General features: G+C 37.1%; 2 protein-coding genes across 2 annotated transcripts; one reads left to right on the forward strand and one right to left on the reverse strand.

Moving 5' to 3' along the window:
• Positions 1-161: 161 nt before the first annotated feature.
• LOC103698757 (polyubiquitin-like) lies at positions 162-9,498 on the reverse strand. The gene is made up of 2 exons (XM_088702972.2): positions 9,004-9,498; positions 162-1,368 (listed from the first exon to the last, which is right to left on the reverse strand). Exon 2 carries the CDS (start codon positions 1,360-1,362, stop codon positions 589-591), a length of 774 nt encoding a protein of 257 aa, XP_088559098.1. The 5' UTR covers positions 1,363-1,368; positions 9,004-9,498; the 3' UTR covers positions 162-588.
• An 8,105-nt stretch (positions 9,499-17,603) lies between these two features.
• Positions 17,604-19,309, forward strand: LOC103696304 (peroxidase 27-like). The gene is made up of 4 exons (XM_039116530.3): positions 17,604-17,857; positions 17,955-18,146; positions 18,245-18,413; positions 18,688-19,309. The coding sequence occupies exons 1-4, from the start codon at positions 17,636-17,638 to the stop codon at positions 19,098-19,100; spliced, it is 996 nt and encodes a 331-aa protein (XP_038972458.3). The 5' UTR covers positions 17,604-17,635; the 3' UTR covers positions 19,101-19,309.
• Positions 19,310-19,824: the final 515 nt, after the last annotated feature.

The following is a 19,824-nucleotide window of genomic DNA, read 5'->3' on the forward strand; positions in this document are numbered from 1 at the left end:
AGACTAACTTGTGACCAAGAATTGCTCTAAACAGAGGATCACCTCCGGGAAAAGGATTAAGATATCGACAATTCTTCCTCTACTTCAACATATTGTACGTTCCCTCTGGTATCACTCATCCCTTTAGTAGAACTTTCTTTCTGAGCTTCCTCTCTTTGGCAAATTGGTTCTCACGTGCCACAATGTTCAATGAGTTCCAACCGTTTCATCACCAATTATGAAAAACATGTCCAACTTGAAGACGAAATGCTGAACAAAAGTTCCAACCATTTCGTCACTAATCCCGAAAAAGATCACCCGTGTTGTGCTGCACCCAATTGGAATCAAATATAAATTATCGACAATTGATGTCATAACATAAATTATTAAACTATTCAGAAAAAACCCAACACTGCTTCTCTAAAAGATCTCTAGATCCCAACTAAGAATCATAATAATATTTTAACCAAAATGAAGATCAAATTGCAATCGCATTCTGTTCTCAACCACCAGAATTTTAATTGGTGTTTATTGCTAAATCCAGAGCAGGCTTACCATTAAATCTGAAATGCGCAGTATTAAAAATAAAACAAATAAAACAAATGAACATCATGATCCGCCGGTCACATTCCCATTAAAAATTTCAATGGTATCACCTGGCCGTATATCATGCCAACGGAAGGTTTGATCATCATCCATAACATTCTGCTTATAAATGAAGAAGTATCCCTCGCTGGGCAGATCAAATTGTAGATGAGCATGCAATCTCTGCAACTCCTTCCTCAGCTCGCTTACATTATCCGATGCATTCACTTCAACTGGTATCTTCTTTGTCCCGCATTTCGGCAGCACCAGCAGCTTCAATTTCTTGGATGCAGAGGTTGTTGGCGCCGGCAGAAATGGCCTTGTAACTACATTCACTTCAGAATGTTCAGTAACTCCATAGTCAGCCAATGCTCGATTGTCTTGCAACTCGATGGTGCCATAAAACAATGCAAATCGATTTACTGGAATGCCTTCGGACTCCTGAATTCTCTCCTTCAAACTGCTAACAACGTCCATCACACTGACCCCCAACGACAGTTGTCTCTTCGAAATCGGAATCTTGACAATAACATGGACCCGACCAGCATCCTCAGCACTCACTCGACTTCCGTCGTCAGGCTCGGCGACGATCAACTGTAGTCGAGAGCCTTGAAGAATTTCGTAGTGCTCGGTGTCTCGATCGTCGATCAGTTCCTCGCCTTTGAAGACCAGCTTCTGGCTCGAGACTGGGTAGCCTTCATGCCTCTTGATCTTTTCCTTGATCTCGAGCACTGTGTCAAAGAAGCCAATCTCTATGGTGAAGTGCCTTCCTCTGGATGTCTCAAAGATCACGTCCATGTACTCCTGCAAGAGCTTTTCTAGTTAATGCTGTTTATACTGAAAATCTAGCACGATAATGAACTGCAAACACGTAGAGCTCATCCCTGGCCAGGTGTCTTTCAGTTAAGCTCTTTTTGTAACGTTAATCCTTGACCTTGAGAAATGGAACCACTCCACGCTTCTTTCTAGCTCTCGTTAAATAGCTGGGAAACGGTTAACTAAATGCAGGTGTTTTCTTTCCGTCAACGTTTGGTTTGATTGGAGAATGGAAACAAAAGTGGCGGGTCGTGCCTGAGTTATTTAAACCAGATCGTTGCATTGACTTTCTTGCTTCTCCGCCGTACAGACATGTATCGAAGCAATTGCAAAATTTTAAAATATATTTAAACATTAATTTAATCAAATAGTCGTTACAATAACTCTAAAGTAACGTACTGACATAAATCTAATAATCTAAACTAATCTAACTCAAATGCCAATGATTGAATTAAATCTCTGAAATCTAGCGCACACTCCAATCCCGTGTGATCATGCTTCTGAATCTGAAAAATAGAAAAATAAAATAATGAGCTACACTAGCCTAGTAAGCAAAACATAATATCCCAGAGTGGGGTCAAAGCATTCCAGATAATTAATCAAAGCACAAAACAATGACTGAAAAATAAATCACAAATAACATATTTTTTCTTTTGAAATTTACTAAATATTTTCATAAAAAACTTTGATATCAGAATCCCAACATAAACAGGCTATGGCCGCAACCTATTAGCATAGGTCAGACAAAGTGCCAAAAACTACTATTGTTATTCACCAGTGGCAACGGTGTCCAAAATCCACTATTCTAATCACCGGTAGTGCGGTATCGAAACCGGTTTTTCACAGATTATAAATCGACAAGGCCAACGAATATTCTCCATAGGTGAGGTCAGATCATAGCCATGCTGAGAATACATATATGTACACAAAATAGATTTTTCATAATTTGTCTAGTCACGTTTTTCAGATTTTATAACATACAACATAATTTTTAAATGATTATTAATATACCTGACCTGTTTAACTAATTTCAAAACATAAATAAAAAATAAATTCATTAATAATTACTTTACCAAGTACTTTGGAAAATACATTTTAAAGTATTAACTTACTTACCTCTTCTCGTTTTAAATATAATTAATTTTTTTATTAGTTTAAAAGCTAAGTAAAGTCAAAAATATTATTGGACACGGCCTCATAATGCATAAACAAGCCCGAGGTGAATACGGCCAAAACTCGACCCACAATGAGCTCGACCCAATAGGCCCGCATTGGCCCACGTTGGATACGGCACAATGACCCGCATTAGCCCATATTGAACACGACCCAATAGGGCCCAAACTTGACCCATATTGGACATGGCCCAATAGGCCCGTATTGGCCCATATTGCATACGGCCCAATAGGGCCTGAAGTCGGCTGAAGTGGGCCAAAGTTGGGCCAACAATGGGTACGACCCTAATAGGGCCCAACACAGCTGAACTGCAACCAAATTGGGCCCACAATAGGTATGGCCCCAATAGGGCCCAACACGGCTGAATTGGGCCCAAGTCGGGCCCACAATGTGTACAACCCAACTGGGCCTAATATGACTGAAGTGGGCCAAAGTTGGGCCCGCAATGGGTATGGACCCAATAGGGCCCAACACAGCTGAATTGGGTCTAAGTTGGGCCCACAATGGGTACGACCCTAATAGGGCCCAACACGGCTGAACTGGGCTCAAGTTGGGCCCACAATGGTACAACCCAACTGGGCCTAACATGGCTAAAGTAGGCCCAAGTTGGGCCCGCAATGGGTACGATCCAACTAGGCCCAACACGACTGAATTGGCCCATAGTAGAGCCCACAATGGGTATAACCCCAATAGGGCCTAATACGACTGATCTGGGCCCAAGTTGTGCTCACAATGGGTACAACCCAACTTGGCCCAACACGACTGAGCTAGGCCCAAGTTGGGCCCACAATGGGTATGGCCCCAATAGGACCCAACATGGCTGCAGTGGGCCCACATTGAACAGGGCCCAAGCTTGGCCCAATAAGGCCCATGATAGGCCTTTTCTTCCCAACACTTCCACAAACAAGGGAAGAAGGAATCAAAGAAGGAAGAGAGCCGGCGGGGTGGCCGGTCTGGGTGGCCTGAAGCCATCGCCCCATCGACGGCCAGCCGGTCGTAATGCTGGCGGGCAATTGCTACAGTGGCCGATGCAGAGCAAAAATCGAGAGCAGTTTCGATTTGGGGCTGGAATAGAGGAAGAACCATGACTTGGTTCGGTTAGAAATTGAAGAGCAGAGGGAACTTACCGACGGTTGCGGAGAGGAGGGATCCCAACCGAGGGTGGGTCGGCCCGATGGCTAGCGGCAGCGATGGCCGTGGGGCTTTTCGACAGCCATAATAGATCTCAAAATAGGAAAAAATCAGGGGAATAAGGGCTCGAGTGGTGATGGTGATTGGCCGAGGCGGCACGTCGACCACTTGGGAAGCAGGAGCAAAGGGAGGAGAGGGACGAGAGGAAAGAGAGGAAGGGAGAGGGAGGAGAGGGAGGAGAGGGACGAGAGGAAGAGGAGGAAGGGAGAGCTCGATGCCTCTCAGGAAGGTGAAGAGGAGGGCTTTATAGGCCTCTCCAGGGCGGATAGGCTTGCGGGCGGTTGCGCCGCCCGCTAAGATTGTGGCAACCGCACCACGGAACGACTGGTGGCCGTTCTAACTCCTTGGCATGGTCGGGGAGTTCAACTACCTTGTAGTGGTTGCAGCTCCGCGGTAGTTCGGCTCTGAGAAGGACGGAGCAGGAACCCCCTGCTCCGTGCTTTTGGGCCTGGATTGAAGTTGGCTGGGTTTGCTGGCTTCAGCCCAATACTCTATTCTCACATCTCTCCTTCCAAAAAAAAATTCGTCCTCAAAATTAAAGAATTTAGGGCTTTCAAATTTAGAGATGCTCAGCCCATTGTCTGACATAAATCCAAAATCTCATTCTTCTCAATCAAAATCAGTGCGATAGATAACTTTAAATCAACTATCAAAAATTTCATATAAACTAGCAAGATTAACACTAGATAAGTGACTAATTAAAGTCATCATCTTGATGCAAGTTCACTCCAGATCGGATTGGGATTGGTTCACAACAAAATGGATTAAAGCTAATTAGTTGTATTTGGGATAAAACTTGAAATGAAATGGATTTGATACACATATTATGGTAGAGTGCTGATCCCACAAAAGATAATGACCAACCTTAAAGTCAAATCGTTATACGGTTAGGAATGTGATTCACAAAATGAACATATAATAATGGTCATTAGATAGCAATGTCTATCTCAAAAATGATTAGCATCGAATCACAAGAGCAAGTCCGAGAAGGCAACATATTGATACCATGATTCAATATATCACAAAACTTAAAGTTTAGTTTAAACTTATAAATCATAAAGAGGGAACAATTACAGATGACTTATTTGGATACTTAAAAATTTAGATCATGATCAACTCACCTTAGTCATAAAATGCTCAAAATTTTCTTCAGCATACCAATAATAGAAGAATATATTTTAGAGATAAAAAAGTCTTATCATGATTAACCTAACCTTCCCTTATTAACAAAAACCTTCTTTATTGAACAATCTAGTCTTTTATCATAACATGTTACCAAAACATAGTCAATATCTTTGACCAGTTTAAAATGACTCAGTCTACCATACGTTCGCTGTGCAACTCTGATCAATATTCTCCAAATTTTTTTAATGATTCCAGATCATCAACATTTTTTTAATAATATCCAGGCAAAATTTTTATCCTTACTTCCCAAATACATTAGATCATGATTAACCCTCAAGATACTTGCCATATTAGTACCATCGTATGATCAAGTAATCATATTCTAGATTTAATTTGAACTAAGCCAACTCTAGATTCTTTTGACAATTTCTTTATACAATTTGATATTGATCTCTCTTTTAAGAATATTAATTTTATGCTTTGATGAATTAAATGTTTCCAGATTAACTTACTTATGAGCATATTCAACCTTCTTGAATCTTATCTTCTAGATTAAACTCATTAAGGCCTTTCTTGAAATTCCACTAGCATTTCTCCTATAGTGATACAAAATCCATGATCAATTCATGACCTTTATTTATATTTTTTTCACAAAAATCTAATAATTTGGTTCAAAGATTTACAGAAAATTCCACCAAGATAAAAACTCAATAATTTTACATTGAGATCAATTCCTCAAATAAGTAAAATATTTTTATTTGCAATATTGCAAACATTTCGGGATCTTGTAAATCTACTAGACTTAGAGAATCTACTCAAAACACCATAAACTCATTAACTATTTCATTCTTTTAGTAATAGTTCCTCTCTCTTTTTTTCTTTTTTTCCTCGAGCACATCCATCTAGAAGTACCCTTGAGTCAATGTATACATTCAAAACCCTCATATAGGCTAGTTACTATAATTCAAAATGAATTGAATCTTACTTGTCTTATCAATTCAAGTAGACGATTCCAAGTCAACTCCTATAAGTAAAAATATCCAGAAGAATTTTCTTGTTGCTCCACCCAAGTTAAAAGACTTTAAATCGACACAAATGAGTAAAACCGACTTGATCATCTCTCCTAAAATTTTCTTCACTGAGATCTTTAGTATTTATCAAAAATCATCCATCATAACCATATAAGCCTCTAAAATTCAAATTCTTCATACAAATCTAGATTTCATCAGCAACCTCAACAATATTAACAAAAGACCCTAGATCAAACTTCGAATTGAAGTTTTATATACATCACATATTCTCCGATAGACATGAATAAGATCTATTATTTGGATCCAAAGACGATAATTAAAATTATTAATAATTTCACCAAGCTCCAATAAAATCAATTTTTCAAGATTGATATTTATTCATGAATTCTTTCAAAAGTATAAGTTACAAATCCAAGAGAAAAAAGATCTATACTAAAACATTCCAAATCCAAGATCAGAAACCAACACTCCACTAATCCTAAACTTGAGATGTTAGATTTTTTTTTTCTTTTTTTTTTTCTTACATATAGATAGAAGAACCTACTAATAACACAATGACAGTCGTATCAGTCAAAATCAAAAATATTATTCTTCTTTTTGACAACAAAATTCTCCTTAACAAGAAAAACCATCAGAAGATATTTCCAAATCACAAAGTTAATTGTCCACCAGCTTAAAATAATTTAAACCTCTATTATTCTTAGAAGTTTACTAAGTTACTTCCAATCAAAATACAAATTTGCATTATAAAGATCTAAATTTAAAGTTCTAGGTAAAGCCAAAGAAAAATTCTAGTGTCTCATCCCAAATATATTTTTCTTCTTCATAAGAGTTTCATGCATGATCCACATACAAATTTTAATCCTCAAAGAATATTTCAATGAATATTATAAAATATTTTCTAGCTCAAACCTTAAACAACATTTTATAAATGAACCTTAACTTGCTACTGACATAGTTAACTTCAAGCTAGAAGTACATCAGCACACCTTATATCAAGTTGAACTTCCAAAACACTTATATACTAATAAACAATGTACGCTAATATTCTATGGCTAGTACTTCATTTAGTCAAAATCTAATTTAATCATAACCTGAAATAAAAATTGCTTCATCCATAAAACTCCTAAAATAGTTTATTCATACTTTGACTACGAGTACAATTAGCTAGCATTCTGATTTCAATAAGCATCTCAAAAGAATTCAGATATGATAATATAAATTTATCAATAACAAAAGTAAATAATGACAACTGTTTCCTTGCCTAATTTCTACCCAACTCTCAACCTTTCTGACGAATCCTAAGGATCCTAAAACCTAGGCTCTGATACCACCAAAACATATTTTTCAAATCCTTATACATCTTAGTACCTCCAGGATGCACTGTATATCCAGTATTATGAGCTTCTCCCATAATTTTTTTTTAATTTAGAATTATTTAGAATACAAATTCTATTCCTGAATCTCAATGATCCATCCTCAATAATTCTGAACTCTGACTGAGAACCTGACTCAATATCATTTCTAATCTTTTGCAACTGAGGGTCATCTACTTATGCATATAGTTCTTACAATAATTTCAAAATAATGTGTGCTGACATAAATCAAATAATCTAACTAATCTAACTAAAATGTCAATAATTGAATTATATCTCTAAAATCTAGAGCACTCCTCAATCCCATGTAATCATATCTGTAGATCTAAAAAATAGAAAAATAAGATAATGAGCTACACTAGCCTAGTAAACAACATAATACCCCAGAGTAGGGTCAAAGCATGCCAGATAATTAATCAAAACACAAAACAATGACTGAAAAATAAAATACAAATAACATATTTTCTTTTCTTTCAAAATTTACTAAGCATTTTCATAAAAAGTTTGATACTAAAATTCCAACATAAATAGACAATGGCCACGTAACCCGGTGGCATGGGTCGTAACAAGTGCCAAAAACCACTATTGTTAACCACGGGTAGCAACGGTGTCCAAAAATCACTATTCTAATCACCAGTGGCAATAGTGTCCAAAAACCACTATTCTAATTATTGGTGGCACGGTATCGGAACCAGTTCCTCACAAATTACAAGTCAACAAGGCCCACGAATAATTTCTATTGACAGAACTAGATCATAGCCATGCTGAGAATACATACATGTATACAAAATAGATTTTTTATAATTTGCCCAGTCACATTTTCTACATTTCATAACATATAACATAATTTTTAAATAATTATTAACATGCCTGACCCGTTTAATTAATTTAAAAACATATATCAAAATTAAATCCACTAATAATTACGTTATCACGTACTTTGGAAAATTAACTTTGAAGTATTAAGTTACTTACCTCTTCTCCCTTTAAATCTTACTTCAGGTAGGCAGATCAGGATTATCTATTTAAATATAATTAATTTCTTTATTAGTTTCGGAGCCAAATAAAGTCAAAAATACTATTGGACACGGCCTCATAATGGATGAATAAGCCCAAGGTGAATACGACCCAAACTTGAACCACAATGAGCTCGGCCCAATAGGCCTGCATTGGCCCATATTGGATATGGCCCAATGGGCTCGCATTAGCCTACATTGGACATGGCCCAAACTTGGCTCATATTGGATATGGCCTAATAGGCCCGCATTGGTCCATATTGGACACGGCCCAATAAGGCCCGAGTCGGCTGAAATGGGCTAAAATTAGGCCTATAATGGGTACAACTCAATAGCGCCCAACACGGCTGAGTGGGCCCAAGTTGGGCCCACAGTGGGTACAACCCTAACGAAGCCTAATACAGCCGAATTGGGCTCAAGTTGGGCCCACAAATGGATACAGCCCAACACAGCTAAATTGCCCAAGTTGGGCCCATAATCGGTACAATCTCAGTAGAGCCCAATATGGCATAACTGAGCCCAAATTGGACCCTACTGGGGCGTACCCATTGTATCAAGCTTGCTCAGTTCGGCCCACGATGTGCCCCTTCCTCCCAACACTTCCAGGGGAAGAAGGAAACAAAGAAGGAAGAGAGCCGCCGGTTTAGGGCCGGAATGGAGGAAGAACTGTGACTTGGTTCGGCTAGAAATTGAAGAGCGGAGGGAACTTACCGGCGGTGGCGGAGAGGAGGGGTCCCAGCCGAGGGTGGCTCGGTCCGGCGGCTAGCGGCGGCGATGGTGGCGGGGCTTTCTGATGGCCAAAATAGATCTCAAAACAGGGGGAAATCAGGGGAATAAGGGTTCGGGTGGTGATGGTGGTTGGCCGAGGCGGCACGCCGGCCACCTGGGAAGCAGGAGCAGAGGGAGGAGAGGAAGAGAGAGCTCGATGCCTCTCAGGAAGGTGAAGAGGAGGGTTTTATAGGCCTCTCCGGGGCGGATTGGCTCGCGGGCGGTTGCGCCACCCGCGAGGATCGTGGCAACCGTGCCACGGAACGGCCGGCGGCCGTTCGAACTCCCCGGCGTGTTCGGGGAATTCAACTGCCGCAGAGAGTTCGGCTCCGAGGAAGATGGAGCAGGAACCCCTGCTCCGTGCTTTTGGGCCTGGGCTGAAGTCGGCTGGCTGCCGGCTTCAGCCCAATACTCTATCTGCCGGCTTCAGCCCAATACTCTACTCTCACATGATCTGTCCCCTATTCTAATCGTTAAGGTTTTGAAAATAGTGTGGTTTCATAGTAGATGGATAATTCTCTATTTCATAAAGAAAACTTTATTTCATGGCAATCATCAACATGATAACAACAATCAATATGAGTCGTTTCAGAAAAATGTGCACACAACTGGTCTCGATCCTCTCTTTTTCATCCAATTCCCATATTTAATTTGATCTTTTTAGTGTTCCAAATTCCTCTTATCTTTATCCTAACTACTCTTTCCATCCGGCAAACTCATCACAAAATTTGATAATTATTTTTCTTATTATTTTTGTCTTACAAATTTATAAGAATGATTGGAAGAATTCCCTTTTAAAAACATATCAACTATCCTCTCTCTCAAATCCCATATCTCCTTTCCTCCCTCTCTACCTCCATTTCAGAGTTGAATATCTAATTTTATTTTTTCTTAAATTTTATATTAACAATCCTTTATAAGACTTATCAAGTCAGCATCCTCTCCATTTTTTCTTAAAATAAAATATTTAAATTGTGAATTTTACTGAAAATAAAATAAGTTTGTTTTACCTCTGCAGCTCAAGTACCTATTAATTAGTTTGAAAACAATGCTAGGTTTTGCTAATATATTATCTACCTGACCTACAGCTAATTTTGATTTATATATTGGCCGTGGCTAAAATAGGTCAACATTAGATAACCCCTTCCAATCTAACCCAATTCAACTCAATCCAGATGTCCATAATTTTACATATTTAAACCTCCATCATTAACCTAGTTGCCAAATTACCTTATTTAGATTTATACGTTAGGTACTTGTCTATTATTTTGTAGGTTGCATGTTAGGTCAAGAAAAAACCATGTTGTCATTAACAGCACCAGCAATAGACTTATAAGTAACTCCTTTTTCTTTTAAAGTTCTTATTGTTCATGCCATTATTAATTATTCTTCAAAATGTATAACACATAGCTAAAAGTACAAGAGGGGAAAACAGGAAAGTTTGCTAGCTAAACTTGTAGATAGAGCAATAATAATCCCATATTGATCGTGGAAGAGATATTAGTGGTGCTTATATACTCATTTGGATCTATCCATCTACTAGGATAACCTTCTTGGTTGGGTTTTAACAAGGTCTTATCCCTCTTGCCCATAGATCGTCCAAAGTTCTTATTTAAGAGAGTAGTAATAATCCCATATTGAATAGAGAAGAGTCCTTATTGGTGGTTATATATGCATGGGTCCATCCGCCTACCGGTTTAAGCTTTTGGGTCGAGTTTTAACATGTCTAAAAGTTAATTTGGTGCTATAGATTTAGTTTAGAAATTTGAAAGTAGAAGCATAGATTCTTTTTGATTTCAATGCAAATTATAGTTGTCCTATCTCTATACATAATATACCTTCTTGGATGCTTATTCTATTCACCTATGAGTTTAAGCTTTTGGGTTGGATTTTAACATGCCTAAAAGTTAATTTGCTTCTATAGATTTAGTTTGAAAATTTGGAAGTGGAGCATAGATTTCTTCTTGAATTCAAAGCAAATCATAGTTGTCCTATCCCTGTACATAATAAACCTTCTTAGATGCTTGGAGATATCCTTGCAACCAAATGTTCTGACAGTGCTCATTGGAGATATTTACTATATCCTATTTGATAATGACAAATTGGGTTGTCATGCATTTACAAATGACTAAGTCGTTTCTCCTTAAGAATTAGAACATAGAGCAGATTGTCAAGGCAAAAGAAAAAGAGTAGAATGGGCTCATAGAGAGAAACGTACATATGCTAGATCAGCTTAAGGAAAGACAAAAGCTCATAGAGGAGCAAGTAGAAAGGAAAAATAGAGTTAAATAGGACCTACATTATTTCTCTATATTAGATGAAACCTATTTAGAGGCAACTCAAAGAATGTAACACTAATGATTCAATCGAGGAGAAGGAACTCATAGAAAATCCAAATAGGCCTATGCTGACCGGTTTTGCTCTGATACCACCTTAATTATCGTGCTCCTGATCCAAAAGAACAAGTCAAAGATATAAAAACCACCATATCCTCATAGAACAATACACCACAAATTTGCAAGTATAATTAGCAGACTAAAAGATGATAATATAGAGTAGATGAAAAAGTTATGTGGATGTGAGGAGATGCAAACTATAGTTTCAAGTGGGTGACATGTATTTCTTATAGTGTCACTTACAATAGAAATCGTGAGGTTCAAAATTCAGGGCAACTTGAATCCCGGGTTTGTTGGTTTATTTGAGAAACTAGAAAGAGTTGGTGAGAAAGTTTATAGCTTTGTTTTGCCACCTATTCTAGCCAATGTACATGATATCTTCTATATTTCCATATTGAGAAGTAGTAGCAAACCTAAGCCATGTTGTAGAGCTCAAGCCATTATCGTGCTAGAGAGGACTTATTCTGTGATTGGCACCATATTCGAATTGTGATTTGTAAATATCAAGTGCTACGACTTCATATCATTTATTATATCAAGTCTTGACGAACCTAATAATTACTTGATATAGACAAGATCATAAGCTTTCATGAAAATTGTTCAACCTAAAATTTAAGTTAGTATATTATTTAATCAAAATAGTATATTGTAAGATATACTAAACTATTTTTTAGATTAACATCTTTTAGATATAAGTCCCTGAAATATATTATATGAAATTAAAATTGCTGAATATGACATAGAAAATTTTGGGAATATGAAATTTTTACTTTAATTTATTGTACATCTTAACATAATTTTCAGTTTACAGAAATTAGTCATATATAATAATATGCAAATATAATACCCAAAAGTCTTAATATTGTTTGTCTTCTAGACGCTCTAATTTATGGGTTGCTCCTCCGCGGTGGACTTCAGGAGGAACCAAGTACCTTGCCTAGAGCTTGACGTGATCACGGCTATTAAGCACCAGAAATCTGCCGCCTTCGTGTAGGAGCGCCCACAGCCTCTTCTGCAACCCATGATATAAAACCTCCGTATATAAAAACAACTGGCAGCCCGCTTGTACAAGGACTCCGATTTCCCACAGAATCTCTCATAAAGCCTTTATTTTGACTCAGCCACAAACTCGATGGATCCTCCCATGGAAAGTAGGAGACGGGTTGTTCTCCAAGTTGACTGCCGTTGTAGACTAAAGAACCCACCCACTTCATGTTTGATCCCACGGTACATAAACTATTATGGCTGCTCCATAAAAACTCCAGCAATTCCAGTTCAACTAGGACTATTAATTGCTAATCCAACTAAATATGAGAACTAAGAACCCAACTCTCACCACTCAAAACTTGAGACGAATTTTTAGAGATACCATCTTATACCTTTTGCCAATTAGTAACAAAATAGGAGACTACCCGGCTGTTCCTACTTTGGGCCTCGATAGTGTAGCTGTCAGGAAAGGTTTCCCATTCAAATCCAACTGGAACAATATGGGAATAACTCTCTAACTCATGACTTGGATTAAAATCCTAGTATAAGTATGGGAATATATACATACAAACATATACATGGTAGAAATATTATTTGCTCTTTTTTTTTCAAATTTTGATGAATTTCTAGAGAGGGAAGTGGTTTCCCTCTTCCATTCATTCAATAGGTATAGAGAAGAAATGGGAAGAGAGATGATTATCAAATGTGCATGTGTTGGGATAGAGTGAATGTCATAGAGTTCCTATGGGTATCTCTGTACTAAATCCAAATCTAGTTTTGGGATGGTATTACCGAAAGTAAATGTTATGCCCCGGAACTAAGAGCATGACAGATGTCACATGCTTGCAAGGCAAACCTTATAATTTTGTAAGGCTACTTGATTAACAAACTTAATCAAATCTCAATAAATTCGATATAAAAACAAGGCTTACTCAATCCTATAGAAACAAGGAAATGATTAATCTAAGTAATTGATTCTCCTCAACAAACAATTAATCCAAAATGACAAAGAGTCACAATGCTCCAACACATTATGGGCAATAAACCAAATAAGTGTCTCCAAATAATCAAAAATAAAGCTAATAGAAAAGAAGTCTAATTAGACATAAATAATCAAAGACAACTAGATCTACTAGAAACTCCAAAGTAAATCTACGCGCGCATGCACTCCCCCGAGCCACTATTCAAAATATGAAAATAGAGAAAAATAAACAAAAGTGAGCTAAACTAGCTAGTAAGTATCAACATTCCGAAGTATGCTCTAAGCATACCAAGTGAATGATAAACTAAAATAATAGTTTACAAACATAATATTGATCAGGCATTAAAGCTTTATTTTCATCAAATCTCAATGGATGACTTTTACGAAAATTTACTTTTCATAAACTATTAACAAACTCAATATCATGCTATGGCCACATAACCCAGTAGCTTGGGTCATTTATCGATTCGCAAAACAATATATATGACATATATAAAGTGCATCAAGTGCTAAATAATAGATACCAAATAACAGGTAGCACTATTCTAACTACCAGTAGCTCGGTGGCTAAACTAGTGTTTTAGATTACAAATCGACAAAGCCAATACACTATCTCCATTTGCAAGGCTACATCATAGCCATATTGAGAATATATAGAGATGCAAATCGACAAACTACCCGGTTAAGTTTCCAAATTCATTACTTAAAATAGATCATATGTCCAAAATAACCTCTTTTTAAGAGTCACAAAATACATACAATATTCTTGTATAATTCAAGGACAAACAAATAGAATAGTAAGAACAACATGCTTGACCAATTTATCAAACAATCTTAACAAACTAATTAGAATCTTTCTAATTGATCCGATTAGGGAGAAAGTAGAATTTTGACAACCGACTTAACCCAAATCTCTTAAAAAAAATAGAAAAGTTGGAACAATTGGCGAAAGTAGGGCTTTGGTCTATTTTCTTTCACTGATCACTTAATTATACAATTGTTGGTCAAAATTGAGGTACATAGCCTCTATTCATGATAGTTGTGAGGTCCACTTTTTATAATTCTAATCGGATTCCTAGTTCAAATAGGACAAGCTTTATAAAAATAAACCTGAAAAAACTAAAATATTATAGATGGTAGATCTCGACTCCTACATTAATTTTAATTCTGTCGCTCTATCTAATTCCTCACAGATTGAAAGATATATTTGGTCAAATTATTTTCTAAAAAAATTGGTTTGATCAACTTATGTCGGAACTCAAATGATAGAATTTCAGCATGTTTTTACCTATTAATAGATTAGAGCTGCATTGTAGATCTCAAAAAGTTATCCAAATTTAAAAAAGAGAAATCATCTTAATTAGACGTTATAGGATTAAGTTATGGCTTCCGAAAGTTTGGCTCATAATTCAGCTTTCTAGTGTGGCGGAACTCACTCCTAATCCCTATCCATTCCTACCTGTAGTAGCTAAAGTGGTCCATATCGAGTTAACCTGTGGTCATAAAAATGGTCCACATCGAATTTGGTGATCCTTTTAGATCATAAATTTAATTTTTTTAGCAAATTATGATACAAAACACTAAGAAATATTATCTAACTTTATATGCGCAAGCAATCTAAGTTAGCAGAAATACCAAGAATACACTAATCACCTATTATTAAAAATAATATGGAAAATCAAAATCAGAGCATGCATAATGCCAAGCTTGCTAATGTATTGCACCCATTCATAATTTTTTTGGCTCATGTTTCTACCAAAATATCAAAACCCTTCCTTTATACTGCAAATGTAACGAAAAGGATTCTTTTGAAATTAAAAGTTTGTTCGATGTGCATGATGTTGTCATTCTCCAAGAAGACAAGTGAAGAGTATCAGAAAATCATACCAAATGCTTGTCTATTGTATGCATTCCTTCTATATTTCAAACATCAATAAGAAGAAATGAGATTCAAAAATGTTGATATCATTTAGCATCACTTCTATTTTTTCTATTTTTAGAAGTTAAAAATAAAAATTTTGTTTTCTTGTTTCAAGTGTTAAAAATATAAATATATATATGGTATAGTCAATTATTTTTTCATGCATGGTAGTAGCAGCGGAAATAGTGGAGACAATGGTAGTATGACAGAGGTGATAATAATAGTAGTGGTAGTGTGGAGGAAGCGCGACAATGATGGTGGTCATGAGGAGGGCATAATTGAGTAGTAGAGGTAATAATAATGACAATGGTGTAATAAAGGCGACAATAGAAATATTAGTGACGGTGGCGAGGCATTGACAATGTGATCGAGGTGGTGATAATAGTAACAATGGTGTGGCAACAGCTGATGGTGGAGACAGCGATGGTGGAAGTAGCAATGGTTGGTGAGAAGATTTTGGTGGTATAGTGCTAAAAAATGAGTCTCTTGCTTTAAAAATATTGGAGATATGGATTTATTATTTTAAATTTTTCTAAAAGTCATGAAAATGACTATTAAAAATAAAAAGAAGAATAATACTATACATGTTTTTTGTTTGGGTTTCTATAATTTTATTTTTAAGAAAAATGAAACTAAGAAATGAAAGTGACACCAAGCAGTATCTTAATTTAAATATTCTTTCAGCATTTTAGAACTCCATTCTTTATATATCTAATACAAAAAATAAAATCAAAAGAAGAAGCATGTACATTTATCATTAAAGCTGTACAATATCTCAAACATCATTCATTCAGAGACACTAAAATAATTCATGATAAAACACTGTGAAAAAGGAATACTTGTACAACAAAGGGACATCTTGCTTACAAAAAGACTTTGCTTTAGTTCCTCTATAGAAGAAACCCTAGCATCTCTAAATAACTTGGATTTGGTTGAATTCACAGTCTATGTCACTAGTCTTTACCATATTGATATATAATACTAAAGTGGGAAGCACAAGAAGTAAAGGAAAATCAATATAAGGCCATGCATTATCCAAGATTTTATTTGTTCACTAGATAAACCGGCAGCAGCACACTAGTATTTAGCCATGGAAACATGAAACCTGTAGGCTGTTGTCAATAATGTTGTAGTTTTCTGTTTGATATCATTATGGCTAGGTTTTGTAAGATCCCTGGGATGCGCAGCTTTGGTCCATCTTTGCACAGCTAGACTAAACTAAACTGAACACATTATTTTGTTTAAATTAAACAAAGGAGTCATTTGCTCTAGACTTTAACTACACGAAACTTTGTTTCTCGTTGCATCTTTAGTTTGAGTTAGTTCCAATTAAAGTGCCGTTTTTGGCCATGTGCAAGTTCCGTCTCGGTTATTTAGTAGTCGATAAGATTAGATAACATTTTCATATGAAGCAATGCTGATCCATGTTGGCAATTTGTATCTTAAAAGGAAAAAAATGCACACCCCACATGTTGAGTCTCCATCATCCATTAAGATCGATGCGCTGAAACAAGTGGTTATGGTCTCTGCCTTAGTTTGATTCCCTTTTTTTAAATGAAACAAGCTCAATCATCGCTTCGTTGTATATAAGGATGATAGGTCCAAGTGCATGAACCGATACGAGGCCATTCTAATGCAGGTTGAGTGCTCATTAGACCAAAGACTTACTTGGCCAAGCACATGACGTGAGCTCGTGGTCAACTACCTTGCATGTCACATGTCTCACAAAATCCTTCTCATATAAAATTAATAAAGGAAAGGAGTGTTTTTAGGATCTGTAATTATGAATTAAGACTTGAATATTTCATTGCCAGCTTAAAAATCCTTGCCTGTAGATTTCATCCCACATGGCCTGCCCTTTTTACCCTAATCATTCTTAGCATCCTTCCACTTCCTTATTAAATTATAAACCACTTGGTTTACGACTTCCATGCAGTCAGTGTATATAGCATTGCTTCTTATGTTTGTTTAAAATAAACCATTTAGTGTAATACACTAGATTGAGTTGCATCATTTGTAGCCAATCATACAAAAACTATTTTATGGGCTTCTATTTCCACGGCTCCTATTTACTTGTCTAACATTTTGCACGGAAATTCTCTTAGTTACATTTACTCAAGCATAATATTATAAATATCCGGTTTTACTGAAGAAAAAAAAAAAATTCCATGCGGTAGTGCATGACTTTTTGTACACACGTTCCCAAGGCTGGGCACTCGCCTATATAACGTGGTACAAGCCCCCATCCATCCAAGCATCAAACTAATATCTCTCCATTTTCCACTGTAAATGGCCCCTAAGGACGTCCCTTCCATGATCTTTCTAAATTTGGCCCTTGTGCTCCTCCTCTTAGGTTCATCAGATGCACAAGGCTTGCAGGTTGGATTCTACCAAAAGACATGCCCCAAAGCTGAAGAGATCATTCGCAAGGAGATGACTACGATCATGTCACTTGCACCGAGCCTCGCCGGCCCTTTACTTAGGATGCATTTCCATGATTGTTTTGTGCGTGTATGTCATTCAACTGCCTCGTTCCCTAGAAGCATTCTCATACCTATATTGTTCAAATGATGAAGAACACCGTCTAACAAAATGCAACTCTCCGCAGGGATGTGATGCTTCGATTCTATTGAATGGTACTGATCAGAACAATCCAGCTGAGAAGGATGGACGCCCGAATTTAAGCCTACGAGGTTATGGGGTGATCGATCGCATCAAGGCTAAATTGGAGAAGGCTTGTCCTGGCATTGTTTCATGCGCCGACATCTTAGCTCTAGTAGCTAGGGATGGAGTGCTTTTGGTAAGAAAATATGATCTTTTGCCACTTCACAGCTTGATCCTTCATGAGTTTAGCAGTTTTCTGTGTGTGTTTTTTAACTGAATCCTTTCTTGTTTCAGACCAAAGGACCATATTGGGAAGTACCCACCGGCCGAAGGGACGGGAAAATATCAGTAGCCTCAGAGACCTTAACCAACTTGCCACCACCATTCTTCAGCACCAGTCAGATATTGAATCTCTTCTTCATCCCGAAGGGTTTAAATGCCAAGGACCTTGTTGTTCTCTCAGGTATAATGGAAATCAGGTCCCTACTATACAAACAAATTGCAAACACAAAAAGAATATCCGTGTCATTTCACAATATATCCAGTCGTCATTGATCAGTTCAAACAAGCCTAATGAACTTATGTTACATTAATTTGAAGGAGTCCAATATATATTATTCATTGTTGTATACTCCTTAAACAAGTTGTGACAAAAATGAGAAAATTGTTGATCTCGTTGGAGAGACATGAGCATTTGTTATCTGGTAACTTTACTAACTTATGCTCTTTTCGACTAGGTGGGCATACAATAGGGACCTCGCATTGCTCGTCTTTCTCGAATCGTCTATACAACTTCACCGGAAATGGTGATGCCGATCCAATGCTAGACAAAAATTACCTACCAAAATTGAAGAGCAAGTGCAGGCCTAATGATGCGACCACCATTGTGGAAATGGATCCTGGGAGCTTTAGGACATTTGACACGAGCTACTATAAGCTGGTGGCCAAAAGGAGGGCGCTCTTCACTTCAGACGCAACTCTCATTCTTGACAGCCAGACCAAAGCTTATGTTGAACGCCAAGCCCAAGCCAATGGTTTCCCATCTGAATTCTTCAGGGACTTTGGGGAGTCCATGGTTAAGATGGGGAACATTGAAGTGCTTACAGGCAATCAGGGGGAGATCAGGAAGAAGTGTGCCTTTGTCAATTAGAAAGTCATGCTCTCAGTGTATTGCAAACCTCAGGACCTGGGGCTCTTTTCTAACTGCTGCAAGTGTTTGAGGTTTCTGTTTTTAATTGAAAGTGGGAGCCATAAGATAGTGTATATGAATACTTTACCACTTTATGGCTCTATCTTGGTCATGTATTAGTTTCCAAATGTCATGGGGAATTCAAATAAAAGTCTCCATTTCTTCTTTTCTTTTTTTCTTAACAGAGAATGCATGAGACTAATGCCTAATGACATTCAAGAAAATAATGATAATACATAGAAGCAAAAGAAAAAAAAAGGTGCAGACGAGGTAAGAAGGAGCCGGATAAGATAAAAGAAATAAAAACATATTATTCCATGGACAACTTGGATGGCAAAGAGCCCTCATTCAACTTTGGACCAGGCCCATGTTAGAACTTGGGCGAGCCCAAGCTCTGTGGAAATACTTGGGCTTTTGTAGTCCAACCTATATCAGGCAAGGGGTGGCCCAACCTAAACCCGGCCCATTTCCAGCCCTAACCATGTATTTAAGTGTGCTCTTATTATTTGTCCTATTTCCTCCTATTGAACCATGTGACAACACGTGTAGTTGTCAATCGATGCCGAATTATGATCTATGAGTAACCCTAAAAATTGACACAGTTGATTCACAATGAATAATTTTTATACCACCTAATTAATTAGAATAATAATCATTTTAAAGGCTTCAATCTAAAATTTATTCG

The sequence above is a fragment of the Phoenix dactylifera genome, chromosome 8 (assembly GCF_051530095.1).
Source record: "Phoenix dactylifera cultivar Ajwa chromosome 8, Ajwa_hap1_PhDact_Kaust_v1.1, whole genome shotgun sequence".
In the NCBI taxonomy this organism is placed as follows: domain Eukaryota; kingdom Viridiplantae; phylum Streptophyta; class Magnoliopsida; order Arecales; family Arecaceae; genus Phoenix; species Phoenix dactylifera.